Here is a 19,810-nt window from a genome sequence, read left to right on the forward strand (position 1 = left end):
ACCAAGACCCACATAGGGAAAACTACCTTACAAAGGCACATGATTACAAAGCACAAACTGTAATGGGATGACCACCTGAGAAAAAGCAGCACACAAAAGCAAAGCCACACACCACAGTGGAAGATACCAGGCCACAATTTTTTCTCAAAAAAGGCGATACCTAAACTGTACCGTGATGTTGAAAGGCAAGTGGTGACATCTCTGGCACACAGTGTTGGGTCAAGGGTTCATCTGACCACAGATGCCTGGTCTGCAAAGCATGCACAGGCCTGCCAGAAGACTAAGTCAGTCCCCACACACAGCAGTCTGCCTGCACGCCATGTGACTGCCTGCCCCAAGACCAAGTCAGTCCCCACACAGCCTCTCTGCCCGCAGGCCGGTTGACTGCCTTCTCCGCCACCACCAACAGGGTCCAGGACTCCAGGCATATTACTGAATTTTTAAGGCCGCTGCTAGCAGCAGCCGCTATAATATTTTTTCTAGTGCGTGTACATGCCTGCCTAATTTTTCTGGCTGCACTGCGGGCGGCTGCAACAACAAAACAAAAGGCATGTACATGTGCCAATTCCCCTTTGTGATCACTACCTTGTCGCGGTGAAGGGGCTTGCGTATCACAATGAAGCAATGACCGACGGCTATATGAGTGTGTCGAGGGGGGCACACCCACGGCCTGCACTCTCGCCATGGTGCGCACTAGTCCAGCACGGCTGTTTGCGGTGTGTTACACAGTGAGTTTGGTGTGTCAGTGTGAAGCAGTACTTTAATTACACTCCCTGATTGATGTATACACATGCAAGATGTTTTAAAGCACGTTAGGACTGCAATTTAGCATTCAGTGTGATTTCTGCCCTTAAAACGCTGCTTTGCGTCCAATCCAGATTTTTCCCCGGGACTTTTGGTGGCTATCCCACTCCGTCATGCCCACTTTCAGGAGTTAGACCCCTTGAAACATCTTTTCCATCACTTTTGTGGCCAGCATAAATTTTTCTAGTTTTCAAAGTTCGTCTCCCCATTGAAGTCTACTGCGGTTCGCGAAAGTTCGCGTGAACCGGACTTTCGCGGAAGTTCGTGAACCTGGTTCGGGAAACGAAAATCGGAGGTTCGGGCCATCTCTAGTGCTGTACAGATGCATTACTAGCCTGCAGACTAGCAATGTGTTCTGCTGCTGTGTGTGCGGGGGGGACGACAGAGTGTGAGATCAGGCAGGAGCTGGGTAAGTGGGGTGAACAATACTCAGCCGAAGTTCACTGTCACCTCGGGTTCACTTTAAGTAGCTTTGCCTCGGGTCAGGTACACTTTAAAATGTATGTTATTCTAGATGTCTTGTTTGAAAATCATATTTCACACTCACATTTTTAATGCATGCAATTGATTAGAAATGGACAACGTTTCTGCACTGCATATGGGCACTTTTTCTACAGTACATTTAGTTAAAATATCTTGCTGGCTTTTATAAGACATTGTTGCCATCAAAGTAAGAAATGCATCCCCAGTGTGTTTATAAAAGCTATGTGTATCTGCCATCATCCTGCCCGCACTGAAAAAGGTGTCTCACTGTTCTTTTACTCAGTTCTTTCATAACAACACTGAGAGGCTGTGGAAAAGGTTAAGCACTCTTTACCATTATGAAACGCAATTGCGCTGTGATGCGATCATGTTTCAAACTAATTTCCACTAATGTGATTGCTATTGAGCTATTCTACTCAGTACAGTATAGTTCAATCGCATCCAAAACGCGGCAGGATGACAATTACGCTCTGGACAAAATCGCACCACAATTGGATGGCGGAAATGGCCACTGCCGTTTCCATTAATGTTACTGCACCCTGTGCTTTGCAATCCATTAAAGATCGGAATCAGATCGCTATATGCATGGTAGCTGAAAAGACCCCCAAATGCTTTTTTTTTACAGAGTGAGCAAGGATGGGAGACTCTGCTCAGCTGAAGTTGCTGTGGCGGCTATGAAGAGCTAATCTCTTAGTAAAGAGAGTCGGTGGGAGGGATCAGGATCTCTCTTTGCACAGAGGAACATTGGCTGCTCCCCCTTCCAGCTGTCTGTCAAGTAATGTCCCATCACTCGGCCTCAGGTTACCAACTAATGTGGCATCATGTAGTCTGTTTTTTGTTTTTTTTCGGGGGAGTCATCAGTGGTCAGAGATTGCAGTGTGCCAGGTTCATTAATATACAGTCAACCTTTTACAATCAATCAGTACATCATACATCATGGTTTAAATGTATGCCACAGTGATGTATGTATGTTTTATGGTGTTCTGCAATTGCAAAAATTGACAGCAATGCCTGTTGTACTGCCACCATCTTCCTGGTCACAATATTGAAGACCAACAATTTTATTTTATTTTTTTGCCCTTAAAGTGGTCTGAAAGTCAGCTTTTCTACTTTGCTCTAAAAGAATCATCACAGTTTGAAAGCTACTATCCCAGAAAAAAATTCTAGCAGAACATCACTGAAATGGTTAAACAAAGCACTTTCTCCTGCTATTCAGCTTCAAATCCGCATCCAAACTGGAGATAACAGTATATCTTTTACTTGTTAATCACAAATGTATCAACACTAGAATGTAAACACTCTCTGAGAAACTGTCTCTGCTTCATGCACACACAGTGTTCAGAATAGCTCATTAGAAGATTTTAATATGTAATAAAAAGCAGTTATAATAGAAAAAGAATAAAATGCAATGCCACCTTTCAGGGCAAGATAAACTACACTTTGGAAACTTGTAATTTGTAAACAGACAATATGATAACTGTATGAGTAATAAAAAGTATGAAAACACATTTTTATTGAATGTTATGACAGTATTTCAGACCACTTTAAGGCTTTGTTTTAGATGTAAGCAAGCTTCTGAATAGCTGCCCTGTGATAGGTAAGCCAGTGATTAGCTAGATTGTCCTGGACAGTCAGAGGACTAGTAGCAATCAATGAGACAGGCTGTCAGAAGCTTGTTTACCTTTTAAACTGCTCCTCTAGGATATAAAAGATCACTGCTCTTTAATAAAGCCACTGCCAAGGTGATCGCCCTACAGGGGAGTTTGCTGCTAATTTCAACATTTGCAACTTCCCTTAAAAAAAAATTACTAATGGGGTCTCTAGACTCTCCTTACACCCCCGCAGCAGTCTAGAGACGCGTCATTCAGCCCCTCCATAGACTGCAATGCAGGGAAATTCCTGATGGAATTTTCATGGGTTGGAACGTGTAGATTCTGCTCACCCCTTTTTCTGAGCTCCTGCTGCAATTTCCTCTACAAAATGACGGTTTCAGTTTTCACTGTGTCACATTGGGGCTGCATCACGGTCACACAGGTAGGCTAGCGGTATCTCACATGGGAATTGTTGCCACTGGAGCATCCTAAGCCAAACAACAGCAATTTGCATTCTTCCAGCTTAGTAGATTAGGGCCTATTTATTTTCTTTAAAAGGAATTGCTTTCCCTACCAGACTGAAATACGCATCTGCATGTGCTCTGCGCAAGCAACTTTACATTTTAATGTGTAAATCTTTCTCTTTTTCCATATGTTATTTTAATCCAAGCAATATAGAACACCCATAAGTTGAAGCAATCATTTTAAATTAGCATAAATTGAGCCGTATTACCATAATTGTTAATAAATGGCATCTCCATAATTGAAACCTGTGCTAAGCGTAAAGGTATAAAGCTGAAAACAGATCCATTTAACTTGCTGCAGGCCATCACTGCACCTAGAATGGAACTGTTGGAAGTGTTTTATGGATCTACACTGAGCTCTTTTCACTATATCACCGGCAGTTAACGCTGTTTATTTGAAATGTTGTTTTTAATTTGGTGATTGCTGTTGGCTATATGAGAGTGGTAAGGGAGAGAGCCAGTGACAAATTAATATATGGATTAAGGGATGAAAATATTTCATTGGTTTAATATACTAAGATAAAAATATTGATGTGTGGGGGTGGGAAGCCATAGTGCTCAGTGCTTTAATGATTTCATAAATAACGTCATATAAAAGAAAGCAGGGATAAATAGACAATGACTCTAAGAGCATCGACCATTGGTAAGTGGATGTCTGAATGGACAGAGAGACGACATAACAGACATGCACACATACTGCACTGTAGAGACACAGAGGTTACTGTGTGTAGTGCTGACTGGCTACCAGGCAGTCACTGCCTAGAATTCACAGTATGGAGTGCATACTTTACATGCACATATAGGAATGACCTTTAAAAATAAATACAAAGACAGCAGGAGCCCAACTGGTGTATCTTATCTCTACAAGGTATGATGGTAGTCACAAAATGAGGTTGCAAACAGGGCAACCAACCAGATTGGAGCATAGTGTTACCCAGGTATGGTGACCTGGGAGAGACGAGTACTGGCTAATCCTGACTACTTGCAGCAGGACGGGTCTGCACCTATGACATCTTTTTGCACTTTCACCCAACCAATATGGCCTGTGGAGAATAACTGTTTCCACTTTGTCGCAACTGCTCTCTTTGTGTTTGTTGGTCATTCTCTTTAAAGATCTGGAATGATCCTACCCACTAGAGACCACTGGCAGGAAGCCGCCCTCTAAGGGAGGGTATACAATACAACAGGAGGAAGAGGTGCCCAGGGAGAATAAAACACTTTAAGAACCATAAAATCTAAATTTAGGAAGTGGCTTACCTTAGAGATGGCTCCACATGATGTGTTCCAGAATAGGTACTGGCGCTCAACAGCTTAGCCACCTTGGACCATCACTTGCAGCTATGCTCCAATTAACAAATGGGCCCTACTTCTAATACAAGGTTAGACAGGTCACCTGACCTATAATTCAATAAGTGGGCTGGAGATCTCTGGAGGATCCAGCTTCTGTACTATTTCATAATGATGTCACAAAAGTGAATATATTTGAGAAAGAAAATGTACTTTATAAAAAGAGGACTGCAACAAATTCTTGACTCTCAGAAAATTACATGAGGCAGATATACAGAAAGAGACAGCGGAAGTACAGAACAGATTGCACTATTCAAGCAGTGACTTTATGCAAACCATTTTTCTTGGTGCTCTGTACTTTTTGTAGAAATGCACTTTTGTCAGATCATACCTGTTCTTACATATGCAATATTTTCCAGTATTCCCTTGTCATACCATAGCTTGTTTTCACCCTCTACAGGCCAAGAGAGTCATCACCACCATCATGAACCTCCAATATTTCTAACCCGTCCAACAATGTTACAGTCCTATGTTCTGCGTTTCTTTGTAAGTGTTCTCCATCTTTCATTTCTTTTTTTTTTGGTGATGTTATCTGATTATTGGTTGGCAGTTATTGTCCTAATCCAGTACACATGTGTACTGGATTAATACTTTAATTGCATTCATTGTGTTACCTTCTAATTGTTTTACATCATCATGTTTCAGTCCATGGCTTTATTTGTATTGTCTATGCGTTTACACATGTCATTCATTGCTATTTATTAGTGTTTCTGAGAAAATGTATATCAGTGAGTAATGCAGTTGTTACTGGAATATAGAAAATTGTTGATTACATTTTGTTGATAGCTTGCCTATGCTTTCATGGTTATGTGGTTATGTTTCTTAAATGGTCCTACAAGATACAGCTGCACCTTCTGAGCTACAGGTAAAAATAACTATAAAACATGGTGAAGGAATAAGTTGGACATGAATCACTCTCTGTATTCCAACTGGAGACATTTTCTCTTACTTTCTGTCCTTGAGATCCATGGACCGTCATCAGAGGCGTATCTACAGGGGTGCATGTATGGCATGTGCCATGGGCGCCTCATACCGGGGGCGCTGCTCCATAGCATTGTTGGTCTTCCCCATACTAGTCGTAATTGGGGAACATAGGGGAACAAGCTGCCTATTATTTGGGAGCTATATAAAGGCTGGCCTATTGCGATACTCCATTCTTACAGACTGCTTCATTTCAACTTGGACACAACAAATTCAAGTGCAACTACATGCTAAAATTTGAAGGTTGCATCCTCACGCTTCCCCGGGGGCGGATTTCAGTGTTTGTCATAGGCACAGTTTTCCCTAGATACGCCTCTGAACGCAATGGCTTCAGCGGGAATGTTGGTGGCCACAGGAACAAAAAATTATGAACATAAGGAATTTCATAGGAAGCTAATCTAACTCTTCACTGTCCATCAAAAAATTAAAAGTAAAGTATTAGTTGTACTGTGAGGACTGGGACAGATGTTAAAGAGAATCTGTACTCTAAAATTCTTACAATAAAAAGCATACCATTCTCTTCATTATGTTCTCCTGGGCCCCTCTGTGCTGTTTCTGCCACTCCCTGCTGCCATCCTGGCTTGTAATTAACAGTTTTAGGCAGTGTTTACAAACAGCTTACTGTGTGACTCATGCAGAGGTTGGAGAGGGTGTGTATAGCTTCTGCCAATGACAAGCAGTGCTGCACATTCCACACATTCCAGCCTCAGCCCGACAGAGGAAAGAAGATAAAATTTATTACAGAGACAGTGCAACTATAAAATGCTGCAGTAAGACAGACCACATTAGAACATGCATAGGAACTTATAGGATAGAAGAAATAAGGCTCAAAATGTTGTTACAGAGTCTCTTTAAGATAGGCAGCATTGAGGGGACACTTACATCATACATTTAAAAATATAAGGGTTCCCTTATTTGTGGATGAAGAGCAGATATGTGTAAATCATTCCGTTGTACAGCACACATTTCTGAACTCATAAGGTTTTTGGCCTGACTTGGCATAATCAGATAGTGTGCCATGACCTTTATAGAATTTTCTGCACATACTGCAGTGGCTAAATATATGTCAGACAATATACTCAAATACAAGGAGATGCAAATGCTTACTCATCAAGCAGCACCTGGCTATTTAAATGGTATGCAGGGTACAGCAAATTTAAAGGCACAGTAACTGAGCCTAGACCTGAAGTAACAGATCTAGCATGGGATGAACCAATTAAACTACCTCCTCTTTCATAGGAGACTTTAATTATCACAAAGTAATGAATCAGCAGAGACGACATGTGCAGCCAGTCTCCATGCCCCCACCTACCACTATTATGTGACCTGGTAGCAACATTACCTGAGGGACGCAATAATAAGCCTCACACAGAGGTGAGCAGTACAGTGGGGTCCCAAGCACTGCCACTGCTGGGGAACAGATGAGAATACAGGCAGTAAGGGGGGGGGGGGCACTTACATAATATATTTAAGAAAAAATGGTCCTTATTTGTGGGTGAAGAGCACAAAAATGTGTGAATCGATTCTTTGTAAAGCAGGCAATTCTGAACTAATTTAATTTTTGTCCCGAGTCAACATAATCTGATGTTGTTTCATGCCCTGTATGGAGTTTTGTGATACCGATGGCAGACAATATACTCAGTATCTTTACTGAATTGCACATGAATGAAAATTAGAGATTTATAGAATGGATTTCCATAGTAGTGGATGACGGATTCAAATCAGGCATTGGCTCTCAAAGGATCAATGAGAGCTGCTTTAAAGTCTAGGTCAGATAAATCAATGCACGTAGCCCTATTCACAACAGAGCCAATTATATTTGAATGCAGGGCTGCTAAAGATTTTAGTTTTCAGAGTGCACAGTGCAGAGATGGTTTAAGGTTAAAGTGGACTCCGGGAAAACCATAACCACTTTAACCTGACTCCTAGATCCTGCATAGGAATGTGGTGGCATTGAGTTTTGTGCAGCAAAAGATTCATGAAAGCAATTTCAAGGCTTGTAGAAAGTGTGCTTAAAGGGCAACTGAAGTTAGAGAGATGTGGAGGCTGCCATATTTATTTACTTTTAAGCAATACCAGTTGACTGACAATCTTTCTGATCCTGTCTCTAATGCTTTAAGCCATAGCCCCTGAACAAGCATGCAGCAGATCAGGTGTTTCTGACATTATTGTCAGATCTGACAAGATTAACTGCGTACTTGTTTTTGGTGTGATTCAGACACTATTGTAGCCAAATAGAACGGCAGAGCTGCCAGGCAACTGGTGTTGTTTAAAAGGTGATAAATATGGCAGCCAGCATATCTCTCTTACTTCAGTTCCCCTTTAAGACAAGCTACACATGCTGGATGGAAATGAGACTGGGGGAATGTTGAAAAAAAAGATATATATATATATATATATATATATATATATATATATATATATATATATATATATATATATAAAACTAAAATACAATTTTATAAATGGTACTAAACAGAACGTTTTAGATTGGGGAGGGCAGTTACTGTTCACTTACGCCAGTAAAACGTGTTAGAGTAGAGGGGAGAGACAAGTACAGAAAAGCAATGCTGCTTTTAATATTATTGATTTTATCTATAACATTTTTAGCAAAATCAAAAGTTGGGGGAAGGGGAAGACCATACTTGAGCTGGCATAGTGTACTTAGACATTCTGAAAGTTTGAATTTCTTTTCCCCACTCAGCTGCATGGAGTGTCTTGTAAGCACTGCAGACTCATTTGTATGATTGGCCAGTTGATGTAGTGATGGTGATGGATGGCTGGTGAAGGGACCAACTGAGTGGTAATGATATATTGGTAGCTGCCAAGTCAGGGTCATAGAAGAAGGAGATAGTGAGTAGAGGCTGTAAGGAACCACAGAGTGCTTGGTGGTCAAGATTTTTTTTAAGATTCTGAGTATTTATCAGAATCTTTGAATGTTTGAGCAAGATTTATAGTAGGAGGGGAGTAAATTAAGTTGAATTTGATAAAGTTGTGATCAGACAGTGGAAATTTGAGATTGAAATATGGAATAGAGAGCAGAGGCAAGTAAAGAGTGCTTTACCGCACTGTAATATAATGTACTGTAATGTTAAGGAGCAATATTCTGAAAGGAGTATTCACACTCCACCACCTTGTTTATTTTCAGGTCTAGGAGTATGGCTGCTGTGTACACTTCCATAAAAGAGAGCAGCAGGCCAGATTATATCCCATGGTGTGAGCCATGGTTCAGTCAAATCTAGAAATATCAAGGAGCTAGAGATGAAAAGATCATACATGTGAGTTGATTGTATACTGAGTGGGCATTCCATAGTGCACCATTTACAGGAGCAGGAAGAATCAGAGAAGGGGGTAAGTAACGAGATTGTTAGGATTTCAAATGCTCGGCAGAGTGGAATAGTGTCATGTTGTGGGTGTATTGTTGGAATAGGTTGATAAGTGTGGGAGAAAGGCCAGCATTTGCGCATATGTCACAAGTAGTAAGCAGAAGGAGGGGAGAGATTAAGAGGAGGTGAGAATGGGCTATAGAAGTGGCAGGTGTTTGCTTGAAGAAAGAGAAGGGAGGAGAAAACAATTTGAAATCAAATGATTGTGAGAGCAAAATATAACTTGTCACTCAAGATTACTGACAGATTGTTTTCCCAAGGCCTGAGACCTACATTTCAAAATCATTATGACACAATAAATTACATTAAATATAAAAAAAGAACAAAAGTCTCAAACTACTTATGGGGGAGTGTTTCAGTCTGCACAACCACACATGTTTCTGTTGTCTGGCATTCTGTGGCTATAGGACCTTGGGTTGATGCTGACTTGCTAATGTGTGATGTTATTTTGGCCAGACCTTGCCACAGTGGGCACCAGTGTGGGGGATTGATGGTCTCATGTTGGTTGGTGTCTGGACAGCCAACATGCACTTCCCCATATGACCGGTGCAGCTGCACATTGTCACTTTGTGACCGAGGCCACTGTTGCCTGGTTGCTCGGCAGTGAAACGATCCAAAAACAATTTGCTCCCCATTTCTTTTTAAGTTTGTGATTTTTTTTTCTACTCTTTTTTTTTGTATATCTTAAATGTGTCTAATTAATACATATGTTTTTACTTATCAGTGATTATTTACTATGGATGACTATAGTTTGATGGCAGATTAGGGTCCGAACAATAGTAAGTAAAAGCTAGAGTAACAGAGCTGCAGGAGACAGTGCTAGCAATCCCGTGCAATTAGAAAAACAAGAAAGGTTTATAGACACTGAATTTGCCAGTAAAATCAGTATTTTGAGCATCACAAATAAAGCATTCATCTGTGGGATTTCTTTTTTCTTTTTCTTGATGAAATGTTCCAACATACCTTACGTTATCAGTACGTGTATTTCCTCAACCATGGCCAGCGGCTACTGTAGGTGAGAGGCAGCCATTGTCTGAATTCTGTACCAGGCCAAATACAAAAAAGGGAAAAATTCCATGACATTTAGCCAGTTCTAAAGAATCACATTCTTTGGATGTTTTAGTGGTTGTTTTACAGAACATGCTGTTAGCATGAAGCTGACTTTTTAAAGGTCAAGTTCTTTCACGTCAGAAGAAATTTCTCATGCACTGCTTGGTTTGGTATATTCTTTCTTTAATTTTTATTTTATTTTATTTTTTCGTGGGACACTGAAGACACAAATATCTCTTCTATAGGTTGCCATGGCGAGTTTCAGCTGCAAAGGCACTTTAGGAGTAGGTAAAATTGAACAGGAAGCATCCATTGCACGTCAGAGGCAGAAAAATTGGAAGCCATGTTTGTTGCTTTAATTTCTCGTGTTTTGTTGCCCACAGTTCCCTGCAGCTAGATTTCAGCACAGATAAAGGTTTGCATGGAGCAGGTTGGCATATCTTAAGTGGACTCAGCATTATTTAATATTTTTAATAACTGTTTCTAAGTTATTTCTATTATTATTTCTAATAAGGCTTAAAAGCTTTTTTTTTTTTTTTTTTTTTATGAACTAGAGATATAGCGGATCTCCGAGTCAATACATACCGGTACTTACATTTGTATTCTATAAATTTACATGCTAGCAAAAAATAAATAAATAAAAAACTCTCCTTGTTTGAAAGGGCATTTTACCTAGCTTGGTCACATGCTAAAAAGCAGGATGATGATTTGACAGTTATCTTCTGACTTGGGTTTACACTAAGCTGGAACGATGCTGTGTCCATACTTAAGGATGTACTGTGCCACTGGTAAGGCCTGGCCCGTCTCTAGCAGCAGGGCTGGTGAGAAGTGATCTTCTCTTGCTTCACCCCAAGCGGGCGGGTGGCAGAACACTAAGGGTCTGTTCAGACTATGTGCGTTCCTAGCCGTTTTTCCAGAACGTGTACAGGCAGACTTTTCTGCATAGAAACGGCTACGAATGTTTCTTTAATGACCTCGTTCACATGTATGCGTATGAGACGCATACGTTTCTCATCCGCATTGCTGCACGCATAGAAACGGATGCAATGAAAGTCTATGGATGCGTATCAAAAACGTGTGCTATTGCGTTTTTAGCGCACGTTTCCCTCTGCGGTTCCCATAATTCTTTTTTTCCCCCGGGTCACGTGTGTGTCCAAAACGCAATAGAAAACGCATTCGAACGCAAGAAAAACGTACGCGTTTTTCAACTTGCGTTTCTTTTAATTTATACACGTTCTACAAATGCTGACAGTCTGAATAGTCTATTCACGGCGGGAGTAGACAGATCTGTGCGCCGCTACTCTGGTCTAGTCTAGACCAGAGTAGCGGAGCACAGATCTTTCTACCGCCGGGAATAGAGTAAGTGTTTTGTCGCCCGCCAGCTCGCCACTCATATCTGCAGGGGAAAGTGAGAGAGAGGGGGAGTCCTAAGGTGAGGGAAGGGGTGGGGGAGATGTCCCCCCTTCTCCACCGCTGTGCCCACCGCTCTTCCTCTTCTCCCGCTGGGGGGGGGGGGGAGGCACCTGGCTACCTATTCTGGGGACTACTATACCCCTGGCTACATATACTGGGGACATATACCCCTGACTACATATACTGGGGACATATATCCCTGGCTACTTATACTGGGGACATATATACACCTGGCTATTTATACTGGAAACACATGTAAACCTGGCAACTTATACTGGGGACACATATGCACCTGGCTACTTATACTGGGGACATATACCCCTGGCTACATATACTGGGGACACCTATACCCCTGGCTACATATACTGGGGACACCTATACCCCTGGCTACATATACTGGGCACATATACCCCTGGCTACATATACTGGGGACATATACCCCTGGCTACATATACTGGGGACATATACCCCTGGCTACTTATACTGGGGACATATATACACCTGGCTACTTATATTGGGCACATATACCCCTGGTTACATATACTGGGGACACCTATACCCCTGGCTACATATACTGCGCACATATACCCCTGGCTACATATACTGGGGACATATACCTCTGGCTACATATACTGGGGACACCTATACCCCTGGCTACATATACTGGGGACATCTATACCCCTGGCTACATATACTGGGGACATATACCCCTGGCTACAGATACTGGGGACATATACCCCTGGCTACATATACTGGGGACACCTATATGCCTGGCTACATATACTGGGGACACCTATACCCCTGGCTACATATACTGGGGACATATACCCCTGGCTACATATACTGGGGACATATACCCCTGGCTACAAATACTGGGACATATACCCCTGGCTACTTATACTGGGGATATATATACACCTGGCTACTTATATTGGGCACATGTACCCCTGGCTACGTATACTGGGGACACCTATACCCCTGGCTACATATACTGGGGGCACCTATACTCCTGGCTACATATACTGGGGACACCTATACCCCTGGCTACATATACTGGGGACATATACCCCTGACTACATATACTGGGGACATATACCCCTGGCTACATGTACTGGGGACATATATCCCTGGCTACTTATACTGGGGACATATATACACCTGGCTATTTATACTGGAGACACATGTAAATCTGGCAACTTATACTGGGGACACATAAGCACCTGGCTACTTATACTGGGGACATATACCCCTGGCTACATATACTGGGGACACCTATACCCCTGGCTACATATACTGGGCACATATACCCCTGGCTACATATACTGGGGACATATACCTCTGGCTACATATACTGGGGACATATACCCCTGACTACTTATACTGGGGACATATATACACCTGGCTACTTATATTGGGCACATTGGGTATCCCTGGCTACATATACTGGGGACACCTATAACCCTGGCTACATATACTGGGCACATATACCCCTGGCTACATATACTGGGCTTCATATACCCTTGGCTATATATACTGGGGACACCTATACCCCTGGCTACATATACTGGGGACACCTATACCCCTGGCTACATATACTGGGGACTTATACCCCTGGCTACAGATACTGGGGACATATACCCCTGGCTACATATACTGGGGACACCTATACCCCTGGCTATATATACTGGGGACACCTATACCCCTGGCTACATATACTGGGGACACCTATACCCCTGGCTACATATACTTGGGACATATACCCCTGGCTACACATACTGGGGACATATACCCCTGGCTACATATACTTAGGACACCTATACCCCTGGCTACATATACTGGGGACACCTATACCCCTGGCTACATATACTGGGGACACCTATACCCCTGACTACATATACTGGGGACATATACCCCTGACTACATATACCTCTGGCTACATATACTGGGCACATATACCCCTGGCTACATTTACTGGGGATACCTATACCCCTGGCTTCATATACTGGGGACATATACACCTGGCTACATATACTGGGGGCACATATACACCTGGCTACCTATTCTGGGGACACCTATAGGCCTGGTTACTTCCACTGGGGGCATCTATTTTGGGGGAACCGCTGCTGCCAGATTAAGTGTATTTTGGGGAACAGCTGCCAGATTATATGTATGTTGGGGGAACCACTGCTGCCAGATTATGTCTATTTTGGGGGAACCATTACCAAATTATCTGTATTTTGAAGCAACCACTGCCAAATTACATGTATTTTTGGTGAAATGCTGTCTTGGGGGGAAACACTATGTTTTGTTTTGAGGGGAAACACTATGGCAGAGCTCAAACTTCCCTGGCAGACATTTTACACCACTGCTAAGGTCATGTATATTTGGCCCCACCCATTACCACACCCACATTCTGTTGCGTGACCACGCCCCTTTTTTGCAGCAGCGCGCCGGTCCCTCCTTAGAGGGCGCATTAATAGTCTTTGTCCCTGGGCGCTGATAGCCCTAGCTACGCCTCTGACTACTTGGCCACAAATTAAAATGAATGCCATTAGTTAGTTAATCTTACCTTTTCTGTGTAAAACACTTTTAAGGTGGTGCAAAGAAAGCCTCATGATTTTAAGCTATCTCGCTTTCTCTTTTCATTTACTGCTAATTCTGATATGATTATCTATTAGTGAAACATGCATATCAAACCACTCTATGCATGATGGGGAATCAAAGCGTGCAAAGTATTGGTATCAAAATCGGAACTTGATACATGTAATGATTACTGAACTGTGATAATTGTTAGCAGGCAGCAAAAGACAGTGATTCAGAGAGGAAACAGAGCAGAGATAATTGAAATCCGCAACCTTATTGAGGCTTAACAATTCAAAACGGCGCTGCTGTCTGTGGCTTCAGTGAGTCACCAGCAGCACTGCATGAGTATGCTGTCAGCAACTATTACCCTGAACACTCACTCTCTCTACCCAGAGATATGATGCTTACATTTTAAAGGAATAACCATATTTGATGCAAGGTATATTTCCATGTTCGGGTATCATGCAATACCACAAAAGTCTCATTTCACAATCTTCAATAAGCAGAATGTATGCACAGGAATGTATACCTACCCAGCATTGCCAGATTACCGACCAGGCAACAAAATCAATTGATGGGGGCCTCAGGAACCAGAAGATCAAAGGGCCCCAGAAAGATATATTGCCTCTGTTCATGTAGTCCGTAAGTAACTCTTTCACTCTGTAAAAACCAAGATCTCTGCAGCAATGCTCTACTACAGAGATAAGAAGTTATACAAGCAGGCACACACAGAGTTACCCTCCTCCACTTAGCTCAGTGCTGTCAGACAGAAACTGGGGGCTGGGGTGTAGTCTGTGATCTCTCCACACAAGAACAGCTTGCTAGCAAGGGAAGAGTAAAGTGTGCCAAGCAAATACATCTGTAGTTAACTTTTCTTCCATATCAGCACTATAATTTACTTTGTACAGCGCAACGGAATATGCTGAAGAATGTTTATACATTAATAATAATAATAATAATAATATAATTTTGACAATCTGCTGTGCCCCAAAGCCTATAAGTTCTGTTTGTGATGTTTATGGTTGGTTCTGGTTATTGCTGAACTTATTAGCCTTAATTTTAACCCAAGTAAAAGGCCTATAAAGGTTTATTGCCCCCGTTCATGAAATCCTTAAAGGACAACTGTAGCAAGAGGGGTATGGAGGCTGCCATATTTATTTACTTTTAAGCAATACTAGTTGCCTGCTGATCCTCTGCTTTGAATACTTTTAGCCGTAGACCCTGAACAAGTATGCAGCAGATCAGGTGTTTCTGACATTGTCAGATCTGGCAAAATTAGCTGCATGTTTGTTTCAGGTGTGATTCAGACACTACTGCAACCAAATAGATCTGCTGGGCTGCGAGGCAACTGGTATTGAGTAAGTAAATATCGTAGCCTCCATATACTTCTCACTACAGTTTTACTTTAAGTAACTATTTCAGTCTGTAAAAACCATGATCTCTGCAGCAATGCTCTACTACAGAGATAAGAAATTATACACACAGCCACACACAGTGATACATCCCCATACCTTTAGGACAATATGTTCTGCTCAAAAGCCTATGGGTTCTGTTTGTGATGAAATTGTATTGCTCTGCTTGGGACACTGTATGATCTTAATCTGTCTCTGCTGCCCAGTAATGCCACCATTCTTCTCCTTAATACAAAAAAAGTTCTGCATGCAGGAAGACTTGGGATATGCATGGATTTTATTGACAGCAGGCACTTCACTGAAGAAGAGTGGAGGCAGTGGCGTAGCTAAGGAGCTGTGGCCCCGATGAAAGTTTTACAATGGGGCCCCCCAAGTATAACAATTGATACGGCGCACCAAAACCTGCCAATGGCAACTACAGTGTCAGAGGTGCAAGAAGGGAATGGGGAACACCTTGTTAATGACTACCACTATTCATAGCATCTATAGAAGTGATTATTATGAGCACAGGACCAATAGAGGGCTAATACTGTAGCTTAGGGAGGGCCCTTTGGGGCCTCTCTGGCCCAAGGGCCCCGATGCGGTCGCAACCTCTGCAACCCCTATAGCTACGCCCCTGAGTGGAGGCACTGCTGGAGTAGGTGATTCACTTTGCTCCACTGCACCACCTGTATGTGGGGAAAGGGGAACTTACACAGCAGCTGATTTGAGCATTGTCATAGAGTTCAGCTACACTGCCCATTTCATTCACTATAAACTAGCCAAGCACTCAAATCAACCACCGGAGAAGGACACCGAGTGATGGAAATTATTACCTAGGTTTAGATATTAGGATTAGAGGTCGCTTTAGGAGGATTAAGCTGTGTTCCCACTTGAGTCAGGGCCGGAGCTACCATAGGAAAAAATGGGCAATTGCCCCAGGGCCCCAGAGCCTGTAGGGGCCCCCAAAGTGTCCCTCCCCCATCTGAACTGTTGCTCCCCAGGGACTCTGCAGAGTCTGTTAAGTTGGGAGTTGATTCGGGGAGGGTCAGTAGCCATCTCAGGGGCCCAGGAGGGAAATTTGGCTGCAACAGAGGGCCTCTAATGACGCTTTTTGGTCGGGGGGTGTCTGTTGGGGGGCCCCCAGGCTAATTTTGCCCTAGGGCCCAATTGTTACTTAAACTGGACCTGACTTGAGTGGAGAACAGACATTTTTTGTCAACGTTTATACCTTATCAAATGACCATGATTCTCTTTGGACAAAATTATGCTATTCAGGAAAAAAAGAAAAGACAGAGCCTAAATTACTTTAAAAACAACGCAATTCGGCCACCAGCAATAGCTGGCAGCCGAAGTATGTCTTTCCCCATCGATTTCAGCAAGGCTTGGTGTACAGAGGCGCCAGAGTAGAATAAAAACGTTTAAAAACCGTCTAAAAGAGGGGGATGTTCAGGTGGACTTACCTCCCTCAAAAATATAAAACTCAATTGAGTCACAATATATCAATACAAAAATATTTTATTGAACTCCACTTAGTGCAACGCGTTTCGCAGGTGTGGTCCTGCTTCATCAGGCAAACAGGAGTATAACTCAATGGGTCTAGATGCAGAAGTGAGCGCCTCACAGAGGACCACACCTGCGAAACGCGTTGCACTAAGTGGAGTTCAATAAAATATTTTTGTATTGATATATTGTGACTCAATTGAGTTTTATATTTTTGAGGGAGGTAAGTCCACCTGAACATCCCCCTCTTTTAGACGGTTTTTGAACGTTTTTATTCTACTCTGGCGCCTCTGTACACCAAGCCTTGCTGAAATCTTGAGTCCACCCTCGGTGGAGGGGTGCTACCCCGTTTCCTATCTACAGAGAGCGACATCTTAAAAACCTGAGTGGGGTCAGGTTCTAATACTCCCCACCTGCACTTGAAGTGGTTGCCTATGGGTAACCCATGTTTGTGAGTATATCTAAATATTTTGCTTTTAACCACAACCAACTTAACAATACTACACCATATCGGGCTCTCGATTTCTCTTTGTTCTTCCAAGCACTTTCCCCATCGATGTTGGCCTGGAGGGGGATGGTAATTAACAAAGCCAAGACTTTTGCAGGAGCAGAGTGAGCCGTTTTTCGTAATTGTGGAAATAATTAGGAAGAATTATCTTGGTTTTGCTAAGTTCTAGAATTTCGGTAGATAGAAAAATACATAGCTATCGAGAGAGAGAGAGAGAAAGAGAGAGAGAGAGAGAGAGAGAGATGGAGATTTATAGATAGATATTTTGGAAGTTTCCTCAGCAATAAAATTCTGCTGCACTGGAGCAGGTAGTAATTGTAAAACCATAATACCAATGTGAAATGAAGAATGTGGTTGGATCACTGCACAGAATAGGATCTGCCCGCAGAATATTAATTATGTAGTTGCTGATTTCTATATATTTTATTTTTACTAACACAGAATAACATTACTTGATTTAAGAGAGATTTCATTTTAGTGAACAGCATAATTTTGTCCGCAGAGAATCATGGTCATTTGAGAATGTATAAACTTTGACAAGCTGTTAGGATAGATAGAGGAGTTAGTCTATTTAATAATACAGAAACTTATATATGTGCACATAGGCCAGGGGTAGGGAACCTATGGCTCGGGAGCCAGATGTGGCTCTTTTGATAGCTACATCTGGTTTACGTACAAATCAGTACGGGTTGATTCACTAAGCTAAACTGCTCAAGCAGCGCAGCTTAGTGTGAGAGCGCAAGTAACATTTTCAAAGTAGGCATGCTACTGCTGTAGCATGCACTACTAACTTACTTGCACTACCCCAAACCGAACGGCTGCTCCCTGCACCCTGTCAGGTCCAGTGAATTTGTAGGATGAGATCCTCACATTTTGAATGGGCCAATAGGCTGCCTGTCACTTGACAGGCAGCCTGTTGGACCAAAGTGCAGGGATCTCGTCCTACAAAGTGAATCAACTCCCAAGTCAGCTTGATAGTTGTACAAGCTGTTAGTCGGTATTTCTCCTGTCTGATTCTCGGGGAAATTGCTGATGTTGCTGAAACCCAAGAGAAGCTGAACACATGCCTGACACGTCTGCTGCCTGGCAGATCAACTGTATACACCATGGCAACAGGGACGTGAGCCCTACTGTCCCAGTTTGAAACATATTGTATGGCTGTCACGGAATTAAGTTTTAAAATATGTGGCGTTTATGGCTTTCTCAGCCAAAAAGTTTCCTGACCCCTGATATAGGCCAACTTGCGCATAAGCCCACCCCCACTTTTGGCCTAAAAAAAGGCCAAAAGCAGAGCCCCGTCAATCAGCCAACCTCACAATGTGCTGCCAAAGCCCCCAATGCAGAGCGTCAATTGGAATGTCCCAATGTAAGCATATCTATCAGGGATGGTCGTAGTCAGCCAACTTCGCTACGCTGGAACTACGCGTAGTTTTACACAATTATGCTTCTCCAAACTACGGCTTCGAAATCAAATATTCGCTTTGTATGCATTTCGTAGACTACGCGTTAAAATACGCAATTACGCATAGTGCAAAGCGTAGTGTATGCGGATGCTTATGACCGTATGCAGAACATTTTACACATTAATTCCTCTTTAAATGCTTATAACTGGAACTCTTCTATGCGTACATTCCCCTTACCAATGCGTAAATTTGTAAGCAAGCAATCGCACGCGGAAAATTAGCCACGAGTAACGCATTCGTAGTTTACTACGCATTACACATGTTAACTACACATAGTGGGCATAAGCTACGCGTAGCGGTACTTCGCTACGCGTAAATTTGTAAGTGTAGTTTTGAAACTTCATCTACGAACTACGAAACGTAGATGCGAACTATGATGCGTAAATTCGCACTGGCGTAGTTTCTGCTCATCCCTGATATCTATCTCTTCTTTCTCCAACAGCAGTCCTTGTTTTGCCCTGGCAGCCCTTGTCATGTGAGTCTAAGGCTCTAGCAGCCAGTTCAGAAGCTGCCAGGTGGATGCGTGGATGGAAGCTGGAGTGAGGACAGATAGATATGCATCCTGCAGCATGTTCCAACACCAGCTCTGCATATAGGGGCCCCACTGCTAGTATATCACCCCAGACAAGCTGATCCCCCTTTACACCCAAAATGTTGGGTGTCAAAATGTCGGCTTATCTGTGGTGGTAGTTTAACTACAGTTCATGCCCTAGCAGAAAAAAAATAGCCACTTAAAGGGAAGATCTGAGAAAAATAAAAAAACAAAAAACAAGTTCTACTTA

At 42.5% G+C, this 19,810-nt stretch overlaps 1 protein-coding gene and 1 long non-coding RNA gene across 5 annotated transcripts in view; one reads left to right on the forward strand and one right to left on the reverse strand.

Annotated features, from left to right (window-relative positions):
• LOC137522675 (uncharacterized) overlaps positions 1 to 14,793 on the reverse strand; it is a 39,913-nt gene extending 25,120 nt beyond the window's left edge. The window contains exons 1-2 of the long non-coding RNA XR_011022397.1: positions 14,697 to 14,793; positions 10,081 to 10,157 (exon numbers count right to left, since the gene is read on the reverse strand). This is a non-coding gene — a long non-coding RNA (uncharacterized lncRNA). The remainder of the gene's footprint in view (positions 1 to 10,080; positions 10,158 to 14,696) is intronic.
• The window catches only part of AJAP1 (adherens junctions associated protein 1), a 522,829-nt gene that overhangs the window by 183,253 nt on the left and 319,766 nt on the right, over positions 1 to 19,810 (forward strand). The window contains exon 2 of one of the 4 annotated variants that reach the window (XM_068242741.1): positions 5,151 to 5,236. The exons of the other annotated variants lie outside the window; for them this stretch is intronic. Coding sequence (XP_068098842.1) covers positions 5,220 to 5,236 — 17 coding nt within the window. The 5' untranslated portion in view covers positions 5,151 to 5,219. The remainder of the gene's footprint in view (positions 1 to 5,150; positions 5,237 to 19,810) is intronic. 4 annotated transcript variants of the gene reach the window in all.

This window comes from Hyperolius riggenbachi, chromosome 6 (assembly GCF_040937935.1).
Source record: "Hyperolius riggenbachi isolate aHypRig1 chromosome 6, aHypRig1.pri, whole genome shotgun sequence".
NCBI classification, from domain to species: Eukaryota; Metazoa; Chordata; class Amphibia; order Anura; family Hyperoliidae; genus Hyperolius; species Hyperolius riggenbachi.